The sequence below is a fragment of the Nothobranchius furzeri genome, chromosome 10 (assembly GCF_043380555.1).
Source record: "Nothobranchius furzeri strain GRZ-AD chromosome 10, NfurGRZ-RIMD1, whole genome shotgun sequence".
NCBI classification, from domain to species: domain Eukaryota; kingdom Metazoa; phylum Chordata; class Actinopteri; order Cyprinodontiformes; family Nothobranchiidae; genus Nothobranchius; species Nothobranchius furzeri.
In genome coordinates, this window is record NC_091750.1 from 26,544,053 (window position 1) to 26,567,431 (window position 23,379).

General features: G+C 45.3%; 2 protein-coding genes across 4 annotated transcripts; both read right to left on the reverse strand.

The window, feature by feature from the left end:
• Positions 1 to 361: 361 nt before the first annotated feature.
• On the reverse strand, positions 362 to 6,436 carry LOC107387161 (uncharacterized). 3 transcript variants are annotated; one of them, XM_015961970.3, is made up of 9 exons: positions 6,230 to 6,436; positions 5,191 to 5,438; positions 4,938 to 5,076; positions 4,723 to 4,865; positions 4,589 to 4,641; positions 1,661 to 1,785; positions 1,432 to 1,539; positions 1,130 to 1,339; positions 362 to 1,057 (listed from the first exon to the last, which is right to left on the reverse strand). In XM_015961970.3, exons 1-9 carry the CDS (start codon positions 6,236 to 6,238, stop codon positions 719 to 721), a joined length of 1,374 nt encoding a protein of 457 aa, XP_015817456.3. In that variant the 5' UTR covers positions 6,239 to 6,436; the 3' UTR covers positions 362 to 718. The 3 variants fall into 3 exon arrangements, with proteins under 3 accessions (XP_015817456.3, XP_015817455.3, XP_054586958.2); XM_015961969.3 differs by having other exon boundaries at positions 5,191 to 5,471; positions 6,230 to 6,414; XM_054730983.2 differs by lacking the exon at positions 6,230 to 6,436 and adding an exon at positions 5,583 to 5,690.
• A 2,802-nt stretch (positions 6,437 to 9,238) lies between these two features.
• Positions 9,239 to 15,413, reverse strand: med31 (mediator complex subunit 31). The gene is made up of 4 exons (XM_015961972.3): positions 15,239 to 15,413; positions 14,897 to 14,971; positions 14,727 to 14,823; positions 9,239 to 9,659 (listed from the first exon to the last, which is right to left on the reverse strand). Exons 1-4 carry the CDS (start codon positions 15,261 to 15,263, stop codon positions 9,446 to 9,448), a joined length of 411 nt encoding a protein of 136 aa, XP_015817458.1. The 5' UTR covers positions 15,264 to 15,413; the 3' UTR covers positions 9,239 to 9,445.
• Between the last annotated feature and the right edge of the window lie 7,966 nt (positions 15,414 to 23,379).

Here is a 23,379-nt window from a genome sequence, read left to right on the forward strand (position 1 = left end):
CTGGCACTGCCCCTCTAGACTGGACTGAATGTCCCAAAGACTCAAAACAGGGTCACAAACCACAAACACTGAGTTCTGAATCACTAAAGTCTAAATGGTTCCTGTCAGAACAAATACATGAGACTTCAATGACGGGTGGAAGCTGCAGCCTATCGGATCATCTCCAAATAGAACTTCCTGTTTCCACAATGACAGGAAGGAGGTCCGATGCTTGACAGGGTTCGAGAACCCTTGGGTAGAGGTGTCATTAAATGTTATTATCAGAGAAACGGAAACATTGCACTAACATTATAATACAAACAACTGGGTGTGTGGGGGGCTGGAATGAAGAATTCATTAAGAAGAAAGTTTGACAAACACCTTCATTTGAATGTTTTTATTAGTTTCACACGTGATCAATAAAGCTTTTCTCCTGAACCTGAAAGTGTTTCAATCTGTAGAATCACCAGAACCAACAGGATGACCAAAACGGGCAGAAATTACATTCCAAACCAACCCGTCGTGAGAGTGAGGAAGAACAGAGTCAGACACCGGCAGCAGGTTCCAGAGCGAGGAGCCAATCCGTCAGTAGGAATTATTACTGGTGAGCAGAACTGTCCAAAAAACTCCGTAGAACCAGGAGCTTGATCGTGATGTTGAGACTCAAACACTGGTTCCTCGGGTCACTTCCTGGAGAAGAGCCGAATTTAAGACGCATGGATCAGCAGGACTTCCTTTTTCAGACATTGGGTCGCTCAGGTTCTGGGGAGTGGATCAGCTCCCACCGGGTGGCGCTGACGAGCTGGTAGTTGTTCCTCCGGTAGTTCACTGGGTGATTCTGTCTCTGACGCCACACCTCCTCGTACAAGCTGCGAACGACTGGTTGCAGCGGCGGGAAGCCTGCCAACTGAGCCAGCGTGTCGCAGTACTCCCACTGACCCTGGTCTAGTTTCAGCAGGTGGCGCCACTGGACCCCCTTCTCCAGTTTCTCCTGCTGCTCCTGCTGGACCTCCTTCTCCATCTGCTCACGCGATGGCAGGGGAACCGAACCATCCAACACAGCCAGAGCAAACTGGACCTGAAGCACACATGAAAGCGTGTACAACCTCCCAACACACACACACACACACACACACACAACTCGGCTGACCTGACAGTTGAAGTTGGGGAAGGGGCAGATGATTTTACAGATCCCGATGAAGAAGAGTGACGGGAATGCGGGAGGAAGCATGAAGCGGTACAGAGGAGACACCATGTGATCCTGGATCTCCAAACCCAGCTGAGCTGCATCCAGGAAGGGGTAGTGGAAGTTGTAGCCGGTGCAGAACATCAGGACGTCAGCCTTGCACACCGAGCCGTCCTGGGTACACACCAAACATGTGTTGCTACAGTGGTGTGGTTTCCAGACAAAACTGGTTTGGGTTTGTACTGATTTGTGAAAATGAAGCCCACCTGGAGGCGGAGACAGCCGGCATTGTCTACCGCCACCACTGAACCGGACTGTTGGATCCCAGGAGGAAGAGGAAAGGTAAGTGGGGGGTAACCGTGACTCAGGGTCACCTGGGGGCAAAAAGGTTTTCAGTTTGGTTTGGACCTTCATGTGATCAGACAGTAAGAGGCACTGAAGACCCTTTCCTGTCACGGTTCTGATCTAAAGCTGGATTTTGAAGCCGACTGTTACCTTGGCGCCGGCCTTCGCCAGTTCAATGGAAATGTCCAGTCCTGAAGACTTGGCTCCCAGAATCACCACAGTCTGGCCAGAGAACGGCTCCGCAAACCGGTATGAGTGACTATGAAGAACCTGACCTGGAAACAGAGGGACCTGAGTGGGTTCAGAGCAATGATACATCCCACCCGTGCATACCCAGGTGCTCGTGTCCGCTCAGTCATTTACATACAGAAACACCCACAATTAACCATATTTGGTCACGCCACGTCCTCAGCTCATGAGTGGCATTACTACCCCCCCCCCCCCAACCCTAACCCCCCATAAAGAGAGCCAAACGTATGGCAGAGGTTATAAACGCAGTTGGGACAGGGGAGCAGTGGGTTGTTGTTTACAGTTTATGTTTAAGGAGATGAATGATGCTCTGTTTGAACTTAGTTTTGTTCTTGTTTGGAAATGTTTGAGTGCAGAGCTGTCAGTTTGGTCACCTTGGCAACATGAGTCTGTTCCAAGGGGCTATTATGGTCTGCAGATTTTGAAGCCAAGCTAAAATTGCAGTTCCACCCTCTTCCACTAGGGGCTGGCATGTTAAAAATACAAATTTCACAGCAGAAGCAAACATGTTTACAGGCTGGTGCAAACACCCATTCTAGGTTTAATAGATCTAGTTTACATCCATGACAACTCTGAGGGGGGTGAATGTTTTTGTAACTCTTCTGTTTAAGTGGAATTTAATGCTTAAAAATCTGAATAATTAATGAGCATCAGAGTCACGTGACTTCAGCGCTAGCTCAGAAGAAAAGTCTCGGCCTCACGTTAACAGATATTCGGCCATTTCAACTCTCTGAACTGTAGTTGTGTGTGTGTGTGTGTGTGTGTGTGTGTGTGTGTGTGTGTGTGTGTTTGGATGTTAATCATGGGATTAGTTGGACACAGAGGGGTAGCTGTGGTTACTGACTGCACTAACAGACCATCCAAGCAGTTCCTGTTTCTTTTTATCAGTACGTAAAATTATATTTCTGTGCTTTACGTCGCCTGGGAAAAGTTGCTAGAGCAGGAGGCTGGCTGTTCCCGTTTCCCGGGGCAGCCAGGACTCACGGACCGCTCCGAAGCCAAGCTGTAGTCACTTGTGGATCCCTGAGGAAGACCACAGAAACACTGCGGCTCTTTTAGTTGACGCTGCTTCTCTTTTGAATCAACTCGGCTCCCAGCTCCATGTTGACACAGCACCGGTAGCCGAGTCAACAACGGTGGACTCGCAGATCTTTGACCGCGGTGGACCAGTGAAGCCCGATATCCTCGGTACTAAAATTAACTAGTTTCATTAGAAAATACATATTTTCAGAAAAGGAAGTTGTGCCTTTTCTCCTGCAGCAATGGATTGTGGGTAATATCCTTCACCCAATACCCTTCTCAGATTGAGGAGGAGCAATGTGGTTTTCGTCCTGGCCGTGGAACTGTGGACCAGCTCTATACCCATGCTAGGGTGATGGAGGGGGCATGGGAGTTTGCCCAACCAATCCACATGTGTTTTGTGGATTTGGAGAAGGCTTATGACCGTGTCCCCAGGGGCACCCTGTGGGGGACGCTCCAGGAGTATGGGGTGGGTGGCTTTCTGTTAAGGGCCATTCAGTCCCTTTACCAGAGGAGCGTGAGTTTGGTCCGCATAGCCGGTAGTAAGTCGGACCTGTTCCCGGTGAGGGTTGGACTCCTCCAGGGCTGCCCGTTGTCACCGGTTCTGTTCATCACTTTTATGGACAGAATTTCTAGACGCAGCCGTGGTGTGGAGTGTGTCGAGTTTGGTGGCAGGAGAATCTCGTCTCTGCTTTTTGCGGATGATGTGGTCCTCCTAGCTTCATCCAGCTCTGACCTTCAGCTCTTGCTGGGTAGGTTTGCGGCCGAGTGTGAAGCGGCTGGGATGAGAATCAGCACCTCCTAATCTGAGACCATGGTTCTGGACCGGAAAAGGGTGGCTTGCCAACTCCGGGTCGGGAGAGAAGTCCTACCTCAAGTGGAGGAGTTTAAGTATCTCGGGGTCTTGTTCACGAGTGAGGGTAGGAGGGATCGGGAGATCGACAGGTGGATTGGTTCAGGGTCTGCAGTGATGCGGACGCTGAGCCGATCTGTCGTGGCTCTCGATTTACCGGTCGATCTACGTCCCAATTCTCACCTAGGGTCATGAGCTTTGGGTAATGACCGAAAGAACGAGATCGCGGATACAAGCGGCCGAAATGAGTTTCCTCCGTAGGGTGGTCGGGCTCAGCCTTAGAGATAGGGTGAGGAGCTCTGACATTCGGGAGGGACTCGGAGTAGAACCGCTGCTCCTCCGGATCGAAAGGAGTCAGTTGAGGTGGTTTGGGCATCTGGTCAGGACGCCTCCCCGGGGAGGTGTTTCGGGCATGTCCTGCCGGCAGGAGGCCCCCGGGTCGACCCAGGACACGTTGGAGAGGTTACATCTCCAATCTGGTCCGGGAACGCCTTGGGGTCCTGCCGGAGGAGCTGGTGGAGGTGGCCGGGGAGAGGACGGTCTGGAGCTCCTTAGTTGGGATGCCGGCTAAGCGGAGGAAGACGACGACGACCCCTTCACCCAAGCTGGGTAAAGTGTGGATCAAGGGTGCAAAAGGGGCGTGATCAATTTTCGCATTTGAGAATCAAGACACCCTACACACTCACACCTCTGGTCGGGATCGCGCAATTGAAGGGCACGAGGGTGGAAGTGTGAGTTCTGGGATTGGGCCTGAGACCTTCAGTGTTGTGGTTCCCCCATTCTACCACTAGATGCTGTTCCTCCACATGGTCAGAGCTGCTATGATGTTTAGGATCATTTCTACACACAGGTACAAGAAGGTAAATATACCAATTACACACGAAGTACACACATTACAAATGAAGTACACACATTACACACATATCTGTGTGTAGCTACATCCGATGAAACCAAACCTTTAAAGTTCTGTATCCCAGGGATGTGTGGGATGTGGGGGTCAGAGTGATGCCTACAAGAGAAGAAACATCCAACAGGTTCATGTCTTGTCTGCAGCGCTTCCGTGCGGTTGCAGGAGGCGGAGTCACCTCACCCAGAGCAGATCAACACCGAGTCAAACGTCTCCGTCTTCTGACAACCTGACAAACATGATGAGGTCACATCCCATGTGGTGTTCTCCTCCCCACTGTCTGTTGTCACGATGACAGGCTTCACCATTTCCACCATGGTGTTGAACTGAACCAAAGGAGTGATTAGAAGCTATGCAGGTACAGTCAAATCTAGGACCTGGACCAACAGGTCACTCACCCGTATGTGAGGATGGATTTTAAAGTTCTCACAGTATCTCTGAAGGTACTGCTGAACCTCCTGGTGTGGCAGAAAGCTGCTCAGCTGGGGCTCAAAGGGGAAGTCAGGAAACATCATAACCTCCTTGGGCAGGTTGGTTCTATTGGGAAATGAAGAGTCCACTGAGAAGTCGGACAAGACTGTAAATAGTTACAGGTGTGATAGGTGAGGGTGCGGCAGAGCCTCGACCATCATCACAGCCAGGTGGGCCTACCTCAGGTCCCTGTACATGCTGCTGAGCACAGGACGCCCATTGGGGAGCGTTCCAACATGCTCTTCGTAACACCAGGTCCCTCCGATGTGGTCAGTGAGCTCAAACACCACCGGGTGGGCGAAGCTGCTGGGGCGGGACAGGATGTGTCGTGCAGCACAGAGTCCAGACGCTCCAGCGCCGACCACCGCCACACGCCGCAGCTTCCTGCAGGTCTGGCCCCGGTCAGAGGGGGGGCACGCTGCACTCACCTGCAGGTTAAAACTCCCATTAGAGGTCAAGTCCTGCAACGAAGAAGCAGAAAACCTAATCCTGTCGCAATAAGAGCTCTCTTGAAAATCAGGTTTTTAGTGTCAACCTTCCTGAATAAATGAAAAAGTAAGAGCATGACCCACAGGAGCGGGTTAAGTGTCTAGCCCAAGCACTAGACAGCAGAATTCTCTATCCGGAGCCGGGATGGAACCTTCAACCTTCTGATTACTGAACAATCGCTCAACCTGTTGAGCTACTGCTGCCCCCGCACCACATACACACACAGCCACACCCCCTTTTCTCCTGTCACTGACACACACAGCCCCCCCCCCCCACACACACACACACACGGGAGAAAATGGCAGAAAGTAGCAAAAACAAAACTACACAAAACCCCTGAACGTGACGTCACAAACTTTAGACCCTGACCTGTTTGGTTTAATCATCAATGTTTATCAGAACCGGGTCCAGGTTCGACACGTGACCAAGCCCGGGTTGGACTTTAACACCGGAAAACAACAGCCGGTAATTTAACGCGTGACAAATGACGATGCACTTTGTATAAAAGTTCACGAACTAATTGTTTAACACGGTTACACTGCGCATGCTCAAAGGTGAACGGAACTCTGCGGCTGCTAGTCTGATATGTATATAAACACACACATGTATGTACATATATATATGTACATATGTTTATATACATATCTATGGTCTCATGAACAACAAATGAACTTTGACCCCGGCCTACATGAATGAACGACTCAGTTAAACTCCATAAAACTTAGTTTACCGAATTCATGACCGGCCGTTTGTCCTCCCGCCGTCCAGCTGCGTAACGGAATAAAAAACGCTAAGCAAAGAGGTTTCTACCGGCAGGACATATTCCGTTACAACATCGGCCTAACGACACCAGTCAGAACAGGCCAGAACACCGTTTTATAGCCGCTCTCCCTGCTGCGTCCATCTCTCCATTTCTGCAGACTCGAAGCTTGTATTGTTTTCGAGACAGCGCCCTCTAAAGGATGAGTGTATAAATGCAACTGTAGATTCAAAACAAGCCTTTAAATCACGCTACATATTACACGTTACATGTGTACCTTTTTATTAACAGTTAGAAATGTCAGAATTCTATTAAAGCAGCATAAATTATTTAATTGCTGGTGAAGCTTTACATGAAACTTATTTCTCCATAAAACTTTTCTTGAACATGCATTGTTATGACAGTGTGAACTGTAACGTTCTGCAGCACAGTTTAATTACAGTAATAACATTACTATCTGAACAGAGCTCCTTTATTTAACGTTACCTTTGTGTAATAAAAATGGCCTTTAGCCTAAAGTAACGAGTTTACTTCTTTCAGAAAATAAGAACTATTTATACTTTTATGATAAAGTTGGCCTGTAACCTTTTCTTTCATACATAATTTATTTAATACTTTGTGGCAAATGGAGAAACACGGCCCAGGGCGGGATTTGATCCCCATATTACCGGGTGAGAGTCATGCGTGCTAACTAGTCAGCCTTTGGCTGACAGGATCTCGTCACAGAGGTACCGTGATGAGATCCTGAGGCCCATTGTTGTGCCGTTCATCCACGACCATCACCTCATGTTGCAGCATGATAACGCATGGCTCCACATTACAAGGATCTGGACATGATTCCTGGAAGCTGAAAACATCCCAGCTCTTGCATGGCCAGCATCATCACCAGACATGTCACCCATTGAGCATGTTTGGGATGCTCTGGATCAGCACATACGACAGCGTGTTCCAGTTCCTGCCAATATTCAGCAACTTCACACAGCTATTGAAGAGGAGTGGGCCAACGTTCCACAAGCCACAATTAACCTTCTTCTTCTTCTTTGTGGGAATCCAGCAGCTTAGATGCCTTATAGGCATATTGCTGCCTTCGCAACGTCACACGCTACAGCTACGCCTACCTGCTATATCCTGTCATACGCTCCCACTGTGCGCAAGTCAACAGCTTCATACGTTGTTTATCCCGAGCCTCCAACAACGTCTGGACACTGAACACTTCCATCCCACACTGCCCCAACATCCCAAACAGGACTCGCCACTCATCCTCGTACCTGCAGCAGCTCAGCAATACATAGGAGACCGTTTCCGGTTTCCCACAAACACATCTCCCATCTGGGTGTTTGCCCACCAGGAACAGGCCACATCCCTGTCCACAATGTCCCAGAACCCAAATGAACCCCACAACACTGCCCTGTTTCTGCAGTTCACAGAGCAACCGGCGTATGGAGACTAGCAGATTTGGCCTAGAGCCCAATCTCATACCTGCCAGCGCTCTCAACGCTGCCGCCGAGTCGGAGCACACGACCGCCATCATTGGCCCATGTTCCCCTACCCACCTTAAGGCGCACAGTATAGCCACCACTTCCGCTGTGACTGAACCGTGGTCATGTAGCCAGCTACCAAACACGTGCCCCAAGCTAGGAATCACAAATCCCACCGTAGCCCTGCCACTCTCAGGGTGCCTTGAGCCATCCGTGTATAACGGCACACACAAGGACCATCCAGTCTTCAAGTACTCCACTACCTCCTCCGCCTGACCTCTCCCCCTGCCCTGCCCTGAGAGTCTCATATCCACCCCTGGGTTGGGTGGCTGCCAGTGCGGAACATCCAACCTGACCAAATGTGAAACCACTGGCCAGCCCAGGAGATCCAATCTACCCACGTCCCCTGAGCCTTTCCAAAAAGCCTCCCTGCCCTTTCCCGCCACCTAACTCCCACTGCTCCTCCAGCAAACCCAGCGCCACAGCCTCATCCCCCATACGCAGCACCCTTATAAGGTATTGTAGCCCCAGCTTGACCCGACGATACTCCAGGGGCATCTCTCCCACCTCCACCTGAAGTGCCGGCACAGAGGTTGTACAAAAGGCCCCGCTACTAACTGCTGCTGCCTGCACCATATCCAGCCTCCGCAAGGTCGAGGGGGCTGCAGAGCCATACACAAAGCATCCATAATCCAGGATTGAGCACACCACACCCCTGTAAACCATCAGCAGCATGGACCTATCGGCTCCCCAGTCCGGCCCAGCCAAACACCGCATGACATGCAGCACCTTAGTGCACTTGTTCACTAGATTTATCACATGAACCCTCCATGTCAACCGTTCATCCATCCACATACTTAGATACTTATACGAGGCGACCCTCACAATCAACTCTATGTGACAGATGTGTTGTTCTGCGTGAGGCAAATGGTGGCCACACCAGATACTGACTGGTTTTCTGCCTTACCACCCCCATAACGAATAGCTGTGCACATGTCAGGGTGTCCTTTTATTGTGGGCAGTCTAAGGCACACCTGTACATTATTCATGCTGTCATCAGCCCCTTGATATGCCACACCTGTGAGGTGGGATGGATGATCTTGGTAAGGGAGAAGTGCTCACTAACACACATGTACACATTTCAGAACAACATCTGAGAGTCATGGGTGTTTGGTGTATGTAGACACATTTTCAGATGCTTGAGTTCAGATCATTAAAAATGGGAGCAAAAACAAAAGAGATGCATTCATATTTTTGTTCAGTGTATTATATAAATATATACATACACACACACACACACACACACACACACACACACACACACACACACACACACACACACACACACACACTGGGGTAGGTAGCTTGTCTTATCAGATTATTCTGTACATCCAGCTGTTAACTTCTTTTGCAGTGAGGCCAATTCCACCTTACTGGAATCAATAACTGCAGCTGATATTTCCAGTGAAGTATTTATTTACTTTAAAAATATAAAACAAACTTATTTTAAATGATTTATTTAAAAACAAGAGCTGTAATGTCACCAGACAGAAATAAATATATACTGCTTCTGTGAATTAGTCAGAACAAACGTGGACCATCTAAATTTTTGATACGTTTGGATTTTTGCTTTAGTCCTGAATGTAACTCCTGAGGAGAAACACCTCAGTGGAAGAGTTTATTTACAGCAGGAAGCAGGATCTCTTCATCACTTGGCAGTGGTGTTCCCGTGTAGAGGCGGTTGTTGAGGAGGCTGTTGCTGCTCGGCGAGCGCCTGCTGCAGCCGCGTCCGTTTACGGGAGTAATGCTGCCAGTGCAGAAGCTGCTGCTCATCGATGAACTTGGCACACTGAGCGTTAACCAGCTCCTTCCTGAAATGTTCATACTGCAGCAGCTCTAGCATGTGGAGGCAGTGAGGATACCTGAGGCAAGGTGGAGGGGGTGGAGTTAGACATATGGACTCAAATGACATCACAAAACAATGTAATTAATTAAAATATTAAACAACTACAATCTGCTTTGCAACCATGTTCTTATTGTGTTGTTCCCTTGGAAAGGTAAAGTCACATTTTAAAACGTGGGCAAAACAAAAACACGGGTACACTGGCATGTACATAAATACACCATCATTATGTTTACAATAATAATTATTAATTATCGCACTAGATAAGAGCAATGCGGACTCTTGTATCACTGCATGCCTGAAGGACGTAAAGGGTTGGCTAGCTGCCAATTACCACAAACTAAACAAGTTTAAATCAGAGTCCATCGGGTTCAACCCTAGAAATCACTCTGGCTCTCAGTCTGACTTCGACCTAATTTTTAACCCCAAACTGTGTCTGACAAGTCTTGAAGTAAAATTAGATGATGACCTATCGATGGTTCCTCAGATAAATTCAGCTGTAAGGTCTTGCTTTCATCAGCTACGTCGTCTTAGACCAATTTTAAAGCAACGGCATTTGGAATCGGGTTTACAAGCTTCTATAACCTCTCGTCTTGACTACGCGAATGCCTTCCTTATTGGAGCTCCTAGCTCAGCTCTAAATCGTCTACAGATAGTCCAGAATGCTGCTGCTAGATTCCTCACGAAACCAAACAGACGTAGCCATATTACTCCAGTCTTGGAACATCTCCATTGGCTTCCGGTAGCGTTCCGGGTACAATTTAATATTCTGACCTTTTTGCACAAGGCTTTAAATTACTTAGCACCTGTTAATCTCTCTGAGCTGATCACCCCCATATTCCAAAGTGCTCACTGAGGTCAGCAGATCACATCCTCGGGTGGTCCCGAAGACAAAAACGTGGGAATGGGAGGAGTTTGGTGAGACCATGGAGCAAGACTTCCACATGGCTTTGAGGAGATTCCGGTCCACCATCCGGTGTCTCAGGAGGGGAAAGCAGTATGCTACTAATACGGTTTATAGTAGGGACGGTGTGCTGCTGACCTCAACTCAGGATGTTGTGAATCAGTGGGCGGAGTACTTCAAAGACCTCCTCAATCCCACCGGCACGTCTTCCAGTGAGGAAGCAGAGTATGGGGACTTTGGGTTGGACTCCCCATCTGAGGTCACTGAGATGGTCAAAAATCTTCTCAATGGCAAGGCCCAGAGGATGAATGGGATCTGTTCAGAGTTCCTTAAGGCTCTGGATGTTGTGGGGCTGTTGGTTGATGCTGCTCTGCAGTATCGCGTGGACAATGGGTGAAGTTCCACTGAATTGGCAGACTGGGGTGAGGGTGGGGTGGGGTGGGGGTGGGGGGGTCCCCCTATTTTAAAAGCTGCAGAGTGTGTTCCAACTACAGGGGGATCACACTTCTGAGCCTCTTTGGTAAGGTCCATTCAGGGGTTCTGGAGAGGAGGGTCCGTCGGATTGTCGAACCTCGGATTCAGGAGTTACAAAGTGGTTCTCGTCCTGGCTGTGGAACACTGGACCAGCTCTAAAACCTTAGGGGGATCCTGGAGGGTGCGTGGGAGTTTGCCCAACCAATCTACATGTGTTTTGTAGATTTAGAGAAGGCGTTTAACTGTGTCCCCCAGGTGGCCTGGTACCCTGACCCTCCGGGTGTATGGGGTACCAGACCCTTTGATACGAGCTGATAGGTCCATGTATGACCGGTGTCAAAGCTTGGTTTGCATTGCCGGCAGTAAGTCAAGCTCATTTCTGGTGAGAGTTGGACTCTGCCAAGCTTCCCCTTTTCATCGATTCCATTAATAACCTTTATGGACAGGATTTCTAGGTGCAGCAGAGGTATTGATGGGATCAATTTTGGTGGCCAAAGGATCAGGTCTCTGCTTTTTGCAGATGATGTGGTCCTGTTGGCTCCGTTAGACAGTGATCTCCAGGTTTAGCTGGAACGGTTCACAGAGTGTGAAGCGGCTGGGATGAGTATCCACTCCTCTAAATCCGAGACCATGGTCTTCAGTTGGAAAAGGGTAGGATGCCATCTCCGGGTCAGGGATGAGGTCCTGCCCCAAGTGGAGGAGTTCAAGTACCTCGGGGCCTTGTTCATGAGTGAGGGAAAAATGCAGGGTGAGATTGATAGGTGGATTGGTGCTGTGTCTGCAGTGATGCGGGCGCTTTACCGGTCTGTCGTGGTGAAGCGAGAGCTGAGCTGGAAGGCGATGCTAGCAGAGTTTTAGACGCTACATCTGAATGACACATTGTTGTCTGCTATAATGCTAACACAGAAACACCGGAGATCCGCCACGGTTTACAGGAGTGTTTGAGCAGAGTTTCTGGCGTGTTGTCATCAGCTGGTACGGGCTCAGAACAGAAGCCATCTTCTGTTTGGCGAACACTTTTTAAAACACTGGATTTTCTTATAAATACAGCCATGAAAATCCAAAACCCTTTTTCAGCTGAGTTTTAATTTTGCTTCACACATTCATACAGTGTAATTTAGCCTCTGGATGACTTTTAAATACTTATTTCACTTTATTTTTTACGTTAGCTAGCTACTTATTCCATGCTGCCAATATGTGGAGTAGACTCTTGAACAATAAACAATGAAAATCGGAACTCAACAATTAAAATAAGTCAATTTCTTGGGAGGTGGGTCGGCTGAGTTACATTCTCGGTTATTGGTTCTTCCGATCTTTATTTAGAATATGTTATTTATTCAAAAGAGTTAAAATTAGACATTTTAAGAGAAAGTTGTTGAAGTTACATACAGCAGGGCTGCAGCTGTGGAATATTGTTGTATTAGACCATTCTATCAAATCTTCTTTCAATTAATCAATCGATTAGATAAAAAAAAATTCTGATGAGTTTGTTTTAAAAAGTCCACTCATGATTCACTTCAGAAGGGATGTTCAAGTTCAAGGTATGTTTACTTTAAATGTGATTAAATACTATGAATCATGTCAATGAAAAATTGCAGAAAGTGTTAACGGTTATTTTATTTTTAAAGCAAGAATGTGGATTTGAATACATGCTCATGAATTTCAATTCTGGTGTATAACTCTTATGGTATCAGTATGCTACTCTTAAATTTTAGCTTAAGCTTCATATGGTGTGGGGGGGTTGGGGTTATAAGCTTCTGTCTGTACCCATTTTTTGATTGTCTAAGTTGTGCGTTTACTTGTAAAGCCACCATTTAAGAAATCGTGTTACGATCATGTTTATTAGCTCCTGATCCGATCGTTTTCAGCAAAGCATCAAAATAAAAAAAGATAAAAAAACACTTACAAGTTGTCCTTTGTCACTTTCATTTGTTTGGGAAGTACACCGATTTAAAAACGCGTTTACATTGTGAATATATTTAAAGGTTGTTTCCTCCTTCATTATGCAGCTGGACTGATGGATGCACAATCCCGTAACGGATAAGGTAAGCGGCACCTCTGCTGATAGGCTAACTTTTAACGCACAACACCTACCTGTGCTTTGGGCTTTGGGGCTGCAGGAAACATGTTTGTATGCAATTATTTTTTCATATATTAGCGTACCTTTCTGTCAGCTGGTTCCACTTTTTTGTCCGAGTTCACTGTGAACTGGGACTGTAAGTGGCAAACTGGGAATTAATGGAGACCGGTGATTCATTTTGACACCCAAAGGGGAAAGAGAAGGTAGTTTGTTTGAAGGCAGAGAATCATGGAAACATTCTTCCAGCATGTTGAATGCCCAGTATGCACTTACTACACGTGGCTGTTGCTCTGCCTTTTCTGTCCGGTTTAAAATACCACCATGCTGCAGACGTTAGCCTGTTTGCTAACAGCTGCAGCGTGGTGTCTGAATCTCTGCCTGATGTAAGTTGTGTGATGTTAAGGTGCTGTTTTTGCATACGAAACAAAGAATATTGATGTAGAGGAACTTGTTGAAATTAAAACTAAACTGGTAGTATTCCATTGGAAATTCTTTATCTCAGAATGAATTAAAAAAAGTCACGTTTGTTGTTTTAAAAGGTTAAATTTGATTAATTTCTCCCGATCCTTTTAAAATCACGCCACTGGATCGGAGCATCCCTACTTTTCAGGAAAACCACCTTTTATTAAACAACAACAAAGCGTGTAAAAATATCCAGGACAACTGCAATGTCCTTGAAGGGGGGTTCATCATGATGAGACGTACCCCAGTGGCCCCATGTACATCTTAGAAGAAACACCGATGCAGTGTTTGACTGATCGTCACTTTAAAGAACAAGTCAACCCCTACCAGAGTCTAATAACTCCACTTCCACTTCATGTTTGAAAAATGCAACAAATGCTGTTGCCTGGCAGACCGAGAGGACGGAGCCACTAACAAATACACACACACACAGGCTCACGATAGCATTGTGACATCATAATGTACCAGTTTACATCATAGCATACCTCTTAGCCAATAGCGGTTGCAGATTTAAATTCAAATACAGTGCAGAGTTTTTACCTGACAACGGCACAACACTGCCAGTTTTAGGCAGAATATTTAAATTTTAACTAAGATGCACTGAAGTGCCAAATTATTGACGACACGTGTCTGCAGCACGATTAGACACTCGTTTATTTAGTTTATCAGCAAAAAAATAGTTGATTTGGGGGTGACTTGCTCTTTAAAGAGCAAGTCACCCCCAAATCAACTATTTTTTTTCTGATAAACTATATAAATGCGTGTCTAATTGTCCTGCAGACACGTGTAGTCAATAGTTTTGCACTTTAGTGTATTTTAGTTAAAATTTTAATTTTCTGCCTGAAACTGTCAGTGTTGTGCCGTTGTCAGGTAAAAACTCTGCACTGCATTTGAATTTAAATCTGCCACCGCTATTGGCTAAGAGGTATGCTATGATGTAAACTGGTACATTATGATGTCACAATGTCGTGAGTGTGTGTATTTGTTAGTGGCTCCACCCTCTCGGTCTGCTAGGCAACAGCATTTGTTGCATTTTTCAAACATGAAGTGGGAGTGAAGTGCGCTTCTTGTAAGGGGTGACTTGCTCTTTAAAAACAACATGAGTTCCCCGATGAGCCAAAAGTACGACCAGCTTGGTCTGCTTGTGGATCCCGGACCCTTCTTACTTGAGGAACTTGGCATATTCAGGTTCCTTCCAGTAGAGCAGGTACTTCAGGTAGTTGATGAAAGGTCTCTCCCTCAGGTAACCCCTCTGAGCCAGAACTGAAACAGAACCAGATGTTTCATTCTGTGAACGTTAGGAACCCGCTTCTCTCGCTGTGGATCAGTCACTCACAGTTCAGGTAGTTCGGGTTGGCCAGACACTGGACAAACTCCAGTTCGGACTGGAATCGGTTCCGAGCCTGTTCATCTGGACCACATAAACATCCGGCACAACAGAAAACACGTTTAGTTCACCAGACTCCACTTAAAAACCAGACACTTTATTAAAGTGCTTCTATACTTTCCTTAAAACTTGTTCGAACAACTAAAAACACTAAAAGTGGGAAAACAACACGAATTTTAAAACTAACGGCTTCGCATATTAACCAAAAATCAACGTAACTGCTGTAATAATAGTTTAAAACCGGAATGTTTGTCTCCGTTTAAAACCGAAGCTAAAACATACACTACCAACCTGTTTCCATGACAACAGGAGTCATTGACTGGGGTATAAACCTAATATTTTCAAATTTGAACACAAAACTAAGAAAGCACAAATCTTCAGAGCCTCCGTCTTTGTTTAAGTTTAACAAACGCCATCAAACGTAAGCGGACTCTTGTGACGGGAAACCGAGCGTCCTTCACGACATTCACTACAGTTTACGGCTGCTGTAGTGCTTCTTTCTGACCACTAGAGGTAGCCACAGAAATAGAAACAGAATTTATTTGAGGGCAGTTAAAGCACACATGATATAATATAATATAATATAATATAATATAATATAATATAATATAATATAATATAATATTGACCTATTTCTCCTTAGAAAAGCTGGATTAAGCAAACATTTAAAAATAAACTCATCCATTATTTAGGTGAAGAATATAACTATAAATTATAGTTCAAAACTATAGTAATTGCATAACCATTTAATGTCTATCAGACTAACTAGCTAACTAACTAACTAACTAACTAACTAACTAACTAACTAACTAACTGAGGGTCTTAACAGTGTGGTATTCCCCTATAACGGCTGCCCAGCCCTGGGGCCTCATTTATAAAGCTTGCTTACTCACAAACAGGGTCGGAAAACTGTGTAAGCAACTTTACAAGCAAACTTTGGGATTTATGAAAGAAAACTTAGCGGAAGAATGTACACAACTTTAAGATGACTAAGCACCTGGCTTACGCACATTTTGGACATGGAGAGCACCTGCAGTGCTGCTGCTGAGAAGAATAAAATTATGAAATCCTGCAGCATTATCACTTGTACTGCTTCGTTTTCACACAGAACAAGACCCCCCCACACGCACACACGCACACACACACACACACACACACACACACACACACACACACACACACACAGCCTGACGCGCAGAATACGGAATGCAGAATATCAGCAGGGGGACAGATTGAGAAGGAATGTCATGCGTCTGTGACAGTGTGTGTCCTGTTACTGTAACTCGATTTATCATGCACCCTGGCTAGTTGAATAGGGGAGATCTCCATTTGGCTGACTGGTTAGCACATGTGACTTTCACCTGGGAGTCTGGGAATCGAATCCTGATTGGACCATCTTTTTTATATCTGCCACAGATCTCTCTGAAGAATTTACAACATTGACGGCTTCAGCAACGCTGCGTCTCTCCGTGGATTTTCTCTTATTTGTTTTGCAAAAGTACTTCCTTTCATTTCTCCACCTCACCCACAGGTACCTCAACTTCTGCTTCTGTGATATTGTGCTTCCTTGATCTGCCTTGATCTACGGTCGCCATGTCATTGGATGTGATTCAAGTTCTTGTGTGAGCCTTGAGCGCAGCTTTGTTTTATTTATACTCTACAGAGAAAACTTGCTCACAAAGATAAGTTTATTTTCACTCTACATTGTAAAGTATGAAAATAAAGTTTACACAACCATCTCGCGGGCCGGATCCACACACATTATATAATATAATATTTTAATGACCTCTTCTGTTGCTGCCACTTCAGCTGCAGTTGCCTGTCGGGGTTGGACGCTCCAGCTCCTGCTGTTTTCTATGGCGTTTAAAGCGTGCCACAACCCGTGCACGCGCATTGGGTCCAAAGCGCGCGTGTGAACGGGACTCGCGAGCGCAAATATACATGGCAGCGCGCGTGTGAACGGGACTCGCGCGCGTGTGAACGGGACTCGCGAGCGAAAATATACATGGCGAGAGGTCATTTGTGCACTGAGAGGGAGCAAACTGTGTCTGTGAGCGCACAAGGATGTGCACAAGTGACAAACCTGCGTGCGCGCGTTGTCAACGAGCACACGGCAGAGGAAAACGTGCGCGCGCGGCAGCCTCTGTGCGCGCTCGGCAGCCTCTCTGCGCGCTCGGTTTCTGACTCCTGCTCGCTCGGCTGTAAGGGCTTTTGGCACTCTGGAGGCGTGGCCTGTGGCAGATCTTGTCTGTCCTCTGATTGGTTAGTTCACCCCGCACTTTACCCTCTATCTATATAAAAAAGTCTGATGTTCAGTAGTTGCTGGCATAGCTCAGCTGGGAGAGCGGGTGATTCTCGCCCCGGAGGATCCTGGTTCGAGTCCGGGCAAGGAAAATGTAGTAGACGTCATGTTAATTTTTCTTAATTTCAGGTATTTTACAGTTGTGACCGTTCAACTGTCATTAAACGTCCGAATGTTTGCTGGGCAGTGTTTTAAAAAGTGCACATAAGCTAGATGGTTTTAACCATATAAAATTACATTTTTTGTGATACTGGAAAAATACATACTGAAATAAAACTACTGATTGAAAACTTTATGACTGTGGTTGTACAATATATGACTCACTAATACACTGCAAACTCCCTTAGAGTGGGGCTTCCAGAGAGAGAGAGAGAGAGAGAGAGAAAAGTTCTTGCCTCATTAATGAATTGTTTATTTTTTTCAGTATTTAATTGACAAATTATCCTTTCAAATAATTAATTGATGAGTTACATAATTGTTCATTTCATAAAGAAACTGCATATCAAGCTTTCATTCAGATGACCTTCAACAGTGCTGCACCCTGCTGAGGGACATCCGAGTAAAACCTTGAGATGGCCATTTTCTGTTCACTAACTTGCTTTAGTAAATCCTTACTTTTGTTAAATAAATCAGTTGTTGAACCCCCACTCCTCTGTTTGGTCTCCTTTCTTATTACAGCCCACCACTTCCAGTCTGGGTTGTAACAATCTGCAGACAGATTTCTGCGTATCTCCTCCTTTACACAGATCCTCACTGAGCCAAGTACTGTGAACAAATAGTTTCTCCATATTATCCAGCAAGGTCCCGTTTTTGTCAAAACAAGGGTGAGGTAATGAAAAAATAGAAATATTTCATTAAATTAACATTTAAATTATTTATATGCATCATTAAAATAAAAAAAAACATGTTTTGAAATATATAAAGTGCACCAAACTTGACTCAGTCCATTCAACAATTCTAAATGGACAATTATGTAACTCATCAATTAATTATTTGAAAGGATAATTTGTCAATTAAATGCTGAAAAAAATAAACAATTCATTAATGAGGCAAGAACCTCTCTCTCTCTCTCTCTCTCTCTCTCTCTCTCTCTCTCTCTCTCTCTCTCTCTCTCTCTCTCTCTCTCTCTCTCTCTCTCTCTCTCTCTCTCTCTCTCTCTCTCTCTCTCTCTCTCTCTCTCTCTCTCTCTCTCTCTCTCTCTCTCTCTCTCTCTCTCTCTCTCTCTCTCTCTCTCTCTCTCTCTCTCTCTCTCTCTCTCTCTCTCTCTCTCTCTCTCTCTCTCTCTCTCTCTCTCTCTCTCTCTCTCTCTCTCTCTCTCTCTCTCTCTCTCTCTCTCTCTCTCTGGAAGCCCCACTCTAAGGGAGTTTGCAGTGTATTAGTGAGTCATATATTGTACAACCACAGTCATAAAGTTTTCAATCAGTAGTTTTATTTCAGTATGTATTTTTCCAGTATCACAAAAAATGTAATTTTATATGGTTAAAACCATCTAGCTTATGTGCACTTTTCAAAACACTGCCCAGCAAACATTCGGACGTTTAATGACAGTTGAACGGTCACAACTGTAAAATACCTGAAATTAAGAAAAATTAAAATGACGTCTACTACATTTTCCTTGCCCGGACTCAAACCTGGATCCTCCGGGGCGAGAGTCACCCGCTCTCCCAGCTGAGCTATGCCAGCAACTGCTGAACATCAGACTTTTTTATATAGATAGAGGGTAAAGTGCGGGGTGAACTAACCAATCAGAGGACAGACAAGATCTGCCACAGGCCACGCCTCCAGAGTGCCAAAAGCCCTTACAGCCGAGCGAGCAGGAGTCAGAAACCGAGCGCGCAGAGAGGCTGCCGCGCGCGCACGTTTTCCTCTGCCGTGTGCTCGTTGACAACGCGCGCACGCAGGTTTGTCACTTGTGCACATCCTTGTGCGCTCACAGACACAGTTTGCTCCCTCTCAGTGCACAAATGACCTCTCGCCATGTATATTTTCGCTCGCGAGTCCCGTTCACACGCGCGCGAGTCCCGTTCACACGCGCGCTGTGGACCCAATGCGCGTGCACGGGTTGTGACACGGGTATGACGCGATATGTTTCACCAACACGTCCCAGCCTGTAGGCTTGTTGGATTTGCACAGGTCGGGGGAATGTTTCTGCACCAAACACCTCCGGCAGCCAACTCTCGAGAAATCCACAGGCATCTGATTTCTCTTTACCTTCAGGAATACCCAAAATACGAAGATTGGATCGGCGAGTCCGGTTTTCTAAGTCATCAACTGTAAGCGTCAGGTCTCTGACAATAGCTTTCATGTCCGCGTTCTCAGCTTGAATAGAGGCGATGTCATCTTGGTTGGTGCTTATTCTACCCTCCGCCTCCGTGACTCGTATTGCCATTGCCTTAAGCTCTGTCTGGACTCCCTGTATTGCCTGCAGGAGTGCGTCAAACCTCGATATGAAGTCGTCTCTCATCGTTTGAAGAGTTGATAGTATAAAGTCTGAGCTGTTAGCCTCCGGCAGGCGGTCTGAGCTACCAGCTTCTGAAGAGTCGATAGCATTTGCCACCGCAGCTGCCTCACATGGGTCTGGGCCCGGCTCGTTCTTCGCCATTCTTAGTGTCTTTTTGTCCGATTTTGGCGCCATCTCACCCACACGTTCACTGGTTAGATGTTAGAGAGGTTTTTAAAATCGAATACAGGTACTAGACAGGTCACTTTACATCGCTGTTCACGGGAGCTCTCACATGCGTCCGTTCAGCCTTGCGCCGTAACGGAAGTCGAGTTCATTCCTCTTACTTGTAAGTCCTTTAACTTGTGACTTGACACAATCCTTGTTTTGGAGGTCATAGTGGAAATCTTGAGTTGGACCGGTTCAAATTTTGTATTCAGCGACTCAGCTGTGTTCTTCAGGATGAAAGTTGTATCGCTTTGAGTGTCGAGCAAAGCAAACACAAGCCTTTCTTTCTCTGGTTCATCCACGGTTGATACATTAACTGGGATTACTGAGGAAGTACAACCCTTTGATTTTTGTTGTAATACTCTGTTGGATGTGACTTGCTGAGATTCTTGCTCTTGTGCCTCAGACACCTTTTCTGTCTCCTGATTGTGGTTTGTTGGTTGTTGATTATTCTTTGCTCTTTTCTCTTCATCCCCCTTTTCTCTGTCTTGATGTAGACAACTTGGGTGAGGTTTCTGACATCTGTTGCACACACTTCTAGACTTACAGTTCTTAGAGTTATGACCATACTTGAGGCAACCGAAGCACAGGTTTTCAGCCTTCACAAACTTAACTCTTTCTTCGACTGACTTTTCCATCATCTTTCGACATTTATGTAGTGTGTGACCAGGTTTCTTACAAAATAGACGTGTAACAAATGTCTTCTCATTTGAGCTTGTGTTAAGAGTTTTAGCACTCAGGGTACCACTTCTTCTTGATTTGTCTTTGTATGGATGCTTGTTATCTAACTCAGTTGGCTTTATTGCCTGCAGTGAGGTAATCGGGTTGCATGCAATTTTTGCTTCTTTATTTAAAAATTTTACAAAATGACTGAAATCAGGAAACATTTTGTGTTCATCTTGGAACTCTGTAACTTTCCTGTTCCAACGTGCACTTAACCAATCAGCTAACTTTGCTGGTGTTCTCTGATTTTCCACACAGTCGTTTAAAACTTGTAAACCTTGGACATATGGAATGGCTGATTCAACACTTGTTAAGAAATCAGCAAACTCACGTAAATCTTTTCTGTCCTTGGCTGTGATTTTAGGCCATGATTGAATCCTGTCACGATAAGACTTGCCAATCACAAAAGGATCTCCAAATCTGTCGTCGAGCATTTCCCAAGCAGCACAATATGCTGTATCTGTTCCAGCTAGAAAGTGACCTTCGATAGCCTTCTTAGCTGAACCTCCAACGTACTTTCTCAAGAAGAAAAGCTTTTCTTGTGTTGGCAGATTTTTGCGATCAACCAATGTTTGAAAAGACAGCTTCCAGTCATTATACTGCAGCGGGTCACCTGTGAAGACTGCAGGTTCAGGCACTGGAAGTCTATTGGCTGTGATTGCTTCAGCAAGAGTCTTTACAAGATCAATGGAGGCTGCTTCACTTGCAGTTGGAATTTCTGTTTTCTGGACAAATCGTTGATTTGCAGGATCTTTAACTTGAGAAGGAATGAATGGCTTTGAGTGAACATTCAGAAAGCATGATGGTAGAAGGGAGCTATCTTGTTTGTAAATGTTAGGCGGTTCTTCACCCTCACCTTTTATGCTTTCAGCATACACTTTTAATCTTGCTTGTGCCGCATTGTGCTTTTGCAGCTCCTTCAATAGTTCCACTTCTTTTCTCTTCTCTTCCAGTTTTGTCTTTATTGTAGTGCTCTCTGTTAGAAATTGGGCTCTTTTCTTTGCATCCTCAACTTCAAGTTCTCTGATTTCTTCCTCACATTGATGTTGTGTCTTCATTATTTTAATGACCTCTTCTGTTGCTGCCACTTCAGCTGCAGCTCCCTGTCTTTGTTGCAGTGTAACTAGAGATGACTGTTTGGACATCTCAGAGATGGACTTTGACTTAAATGTGATCCTTGAGCTGATGCTGGATGTACTGCTTTCAAACACAGATTCAGAATCTGGCCAAGGAATACTATCTGGATCCCCATTTTCCTCCAAAAGGCACTTTGCCTTTGCTCTGGCGGCTTCACTGACAGCACAACAAACATCACATCTTCTCCGTATTTCTACATCAGGACTTTCAATGCTTCTAATATCATCATATGTGTTGTACATATCAGTCATAATGGTGTCTATGGCACTCACAGCTTCAGGTATTAAATCAATATCTTAATTTTTCACCATTCTCTTAAAAGAGTTTATGTGATATTTCCATTTCTTGTAGAATCGCTGAAAATCCTTGGTTAACACATGTAACTTTGCATCTTCCAAAGATTTTCCCTTTTCAGTGAGTGTGCGTGTGCGCTGGCTTCTGCGTGGGTTTTCTGAATGTGAATTATCGGTAGATATTGAGGGCTGTTGAGCTTCCTCTCCATTTGCCTGTTCTTCTGTATCCACATGCCTTTCATCGTCTTGTGTTTTAAGCTCAGCACAACTTTCAGTGGGCTTACTTTCATCTGCCATTTTGTTTTGTTATAACTTTTATGAACTTATTTCAATTTTGGCCATGTACCTTTAATCTTAATTGATGCAAACTGCTATTTCTTTTGATGGAGAAGCCACATTCAGTGCAAATAAGGATTTAACAACAACCTACAAGCGCTTGCGCTACTTTCAAGACACAACCTTGAGTGCTTGCTTAGCTTCTGCTTGTTAGCTTGTCTCATGTGTTTTTCCAAACACGTGACACTCCCTTAGCACGTCGGTAGCATCCCTTGCTAATAGCTTGCTTCCAACCGTCTCCTCCGAGGCAGTGAAGTGTTCTACTGTGCCGGCTTGTTCACATACACGAGAGACACGAGCGTTCCTTTTACTGATGTTTAATGCGGTCTTGCATCTTCTTTATCTTTACACCACATGAACACCGTAGAACTAATGAAAAAGCATAAATCATGTACAAATTAACAAGTTATTTGCCTTAAGTTTGCTAACATACAGAGTTTATAAATAAAGAATAAACATACCACTTTGGCCTGCTAGTAGACAAACTGGTAGACTTGAAAACACTTAACCTTCTTCTCAAATGTTCTTAATTGGCACAAATTCTTCTTCTGTTGTTTAATGGCAGGTGGCAACCAACTTTCAGGTGCATTTCCGCCACCTACTGAATGGGAGTGTGAGTCGAAGTGGGGAGTATCCTACTTACAAAAAAATAAAATAAATACAAAAAACTAAATTCTATCAAGTAATCCACTGTCCCTTAAAAAGTTTATGACTAACCTATACACCACTAGTCCCCCATTTAACAGATTGGCACAAACTGTCCGTGCGCATCAATAAAATCTCCGAAGCTACGAGACAGGAAGTGACGTCACAGCGCTCTTAAACACACCTTATCAAAATAAACCAATTCAAAATTACTCAAATATCAAAAAATTATTAATTCTGTGCACCTGTAAATGCTACGAAATGTATTGAAAACATGAAAAATAAAACTTTAAATAAACATGTTAAATAAACTTTCTAGGGCATTAAC

Coding starts and splice junctions, on each gene's coding strand:
- LOC107387161 (XM_015961969.3), bottom strand. Junction 1,540..1,660: donor TGGCGAAGGCCGGCGCCAAG/GTAACAGTCGGC, acceptor TTTTGCCCCCAG/GTGACCCTGAGTCACGGTTA. Junction 1,340..1,431: donor CCGGCTGTCTCCGCCTCCAG/GTGGGCTTCATT, acceptor GTGTGTACCCAG/GACGGCTCGGTGTGCAAGGC.
- med31 (XM_015961972.3), bottom strand. CDS start 15,263: ATGACTCCTGTTGTCATGGAAACAG. Junction 14,824..14,896: donor CAACCCGAACTACCTGAACT/GTGAGTGACTGA, acceptor GTTCTGTTTCAG/TTCTGGCTCAGAGGGGTTAC. Junction 9,660..14,726: donor GAATATGCCAAGTTCCTCAA/GTAAGAAGGGTC, acceptor ACCTTGCCTCAG/GTATCCTCACTGCCTCCACA.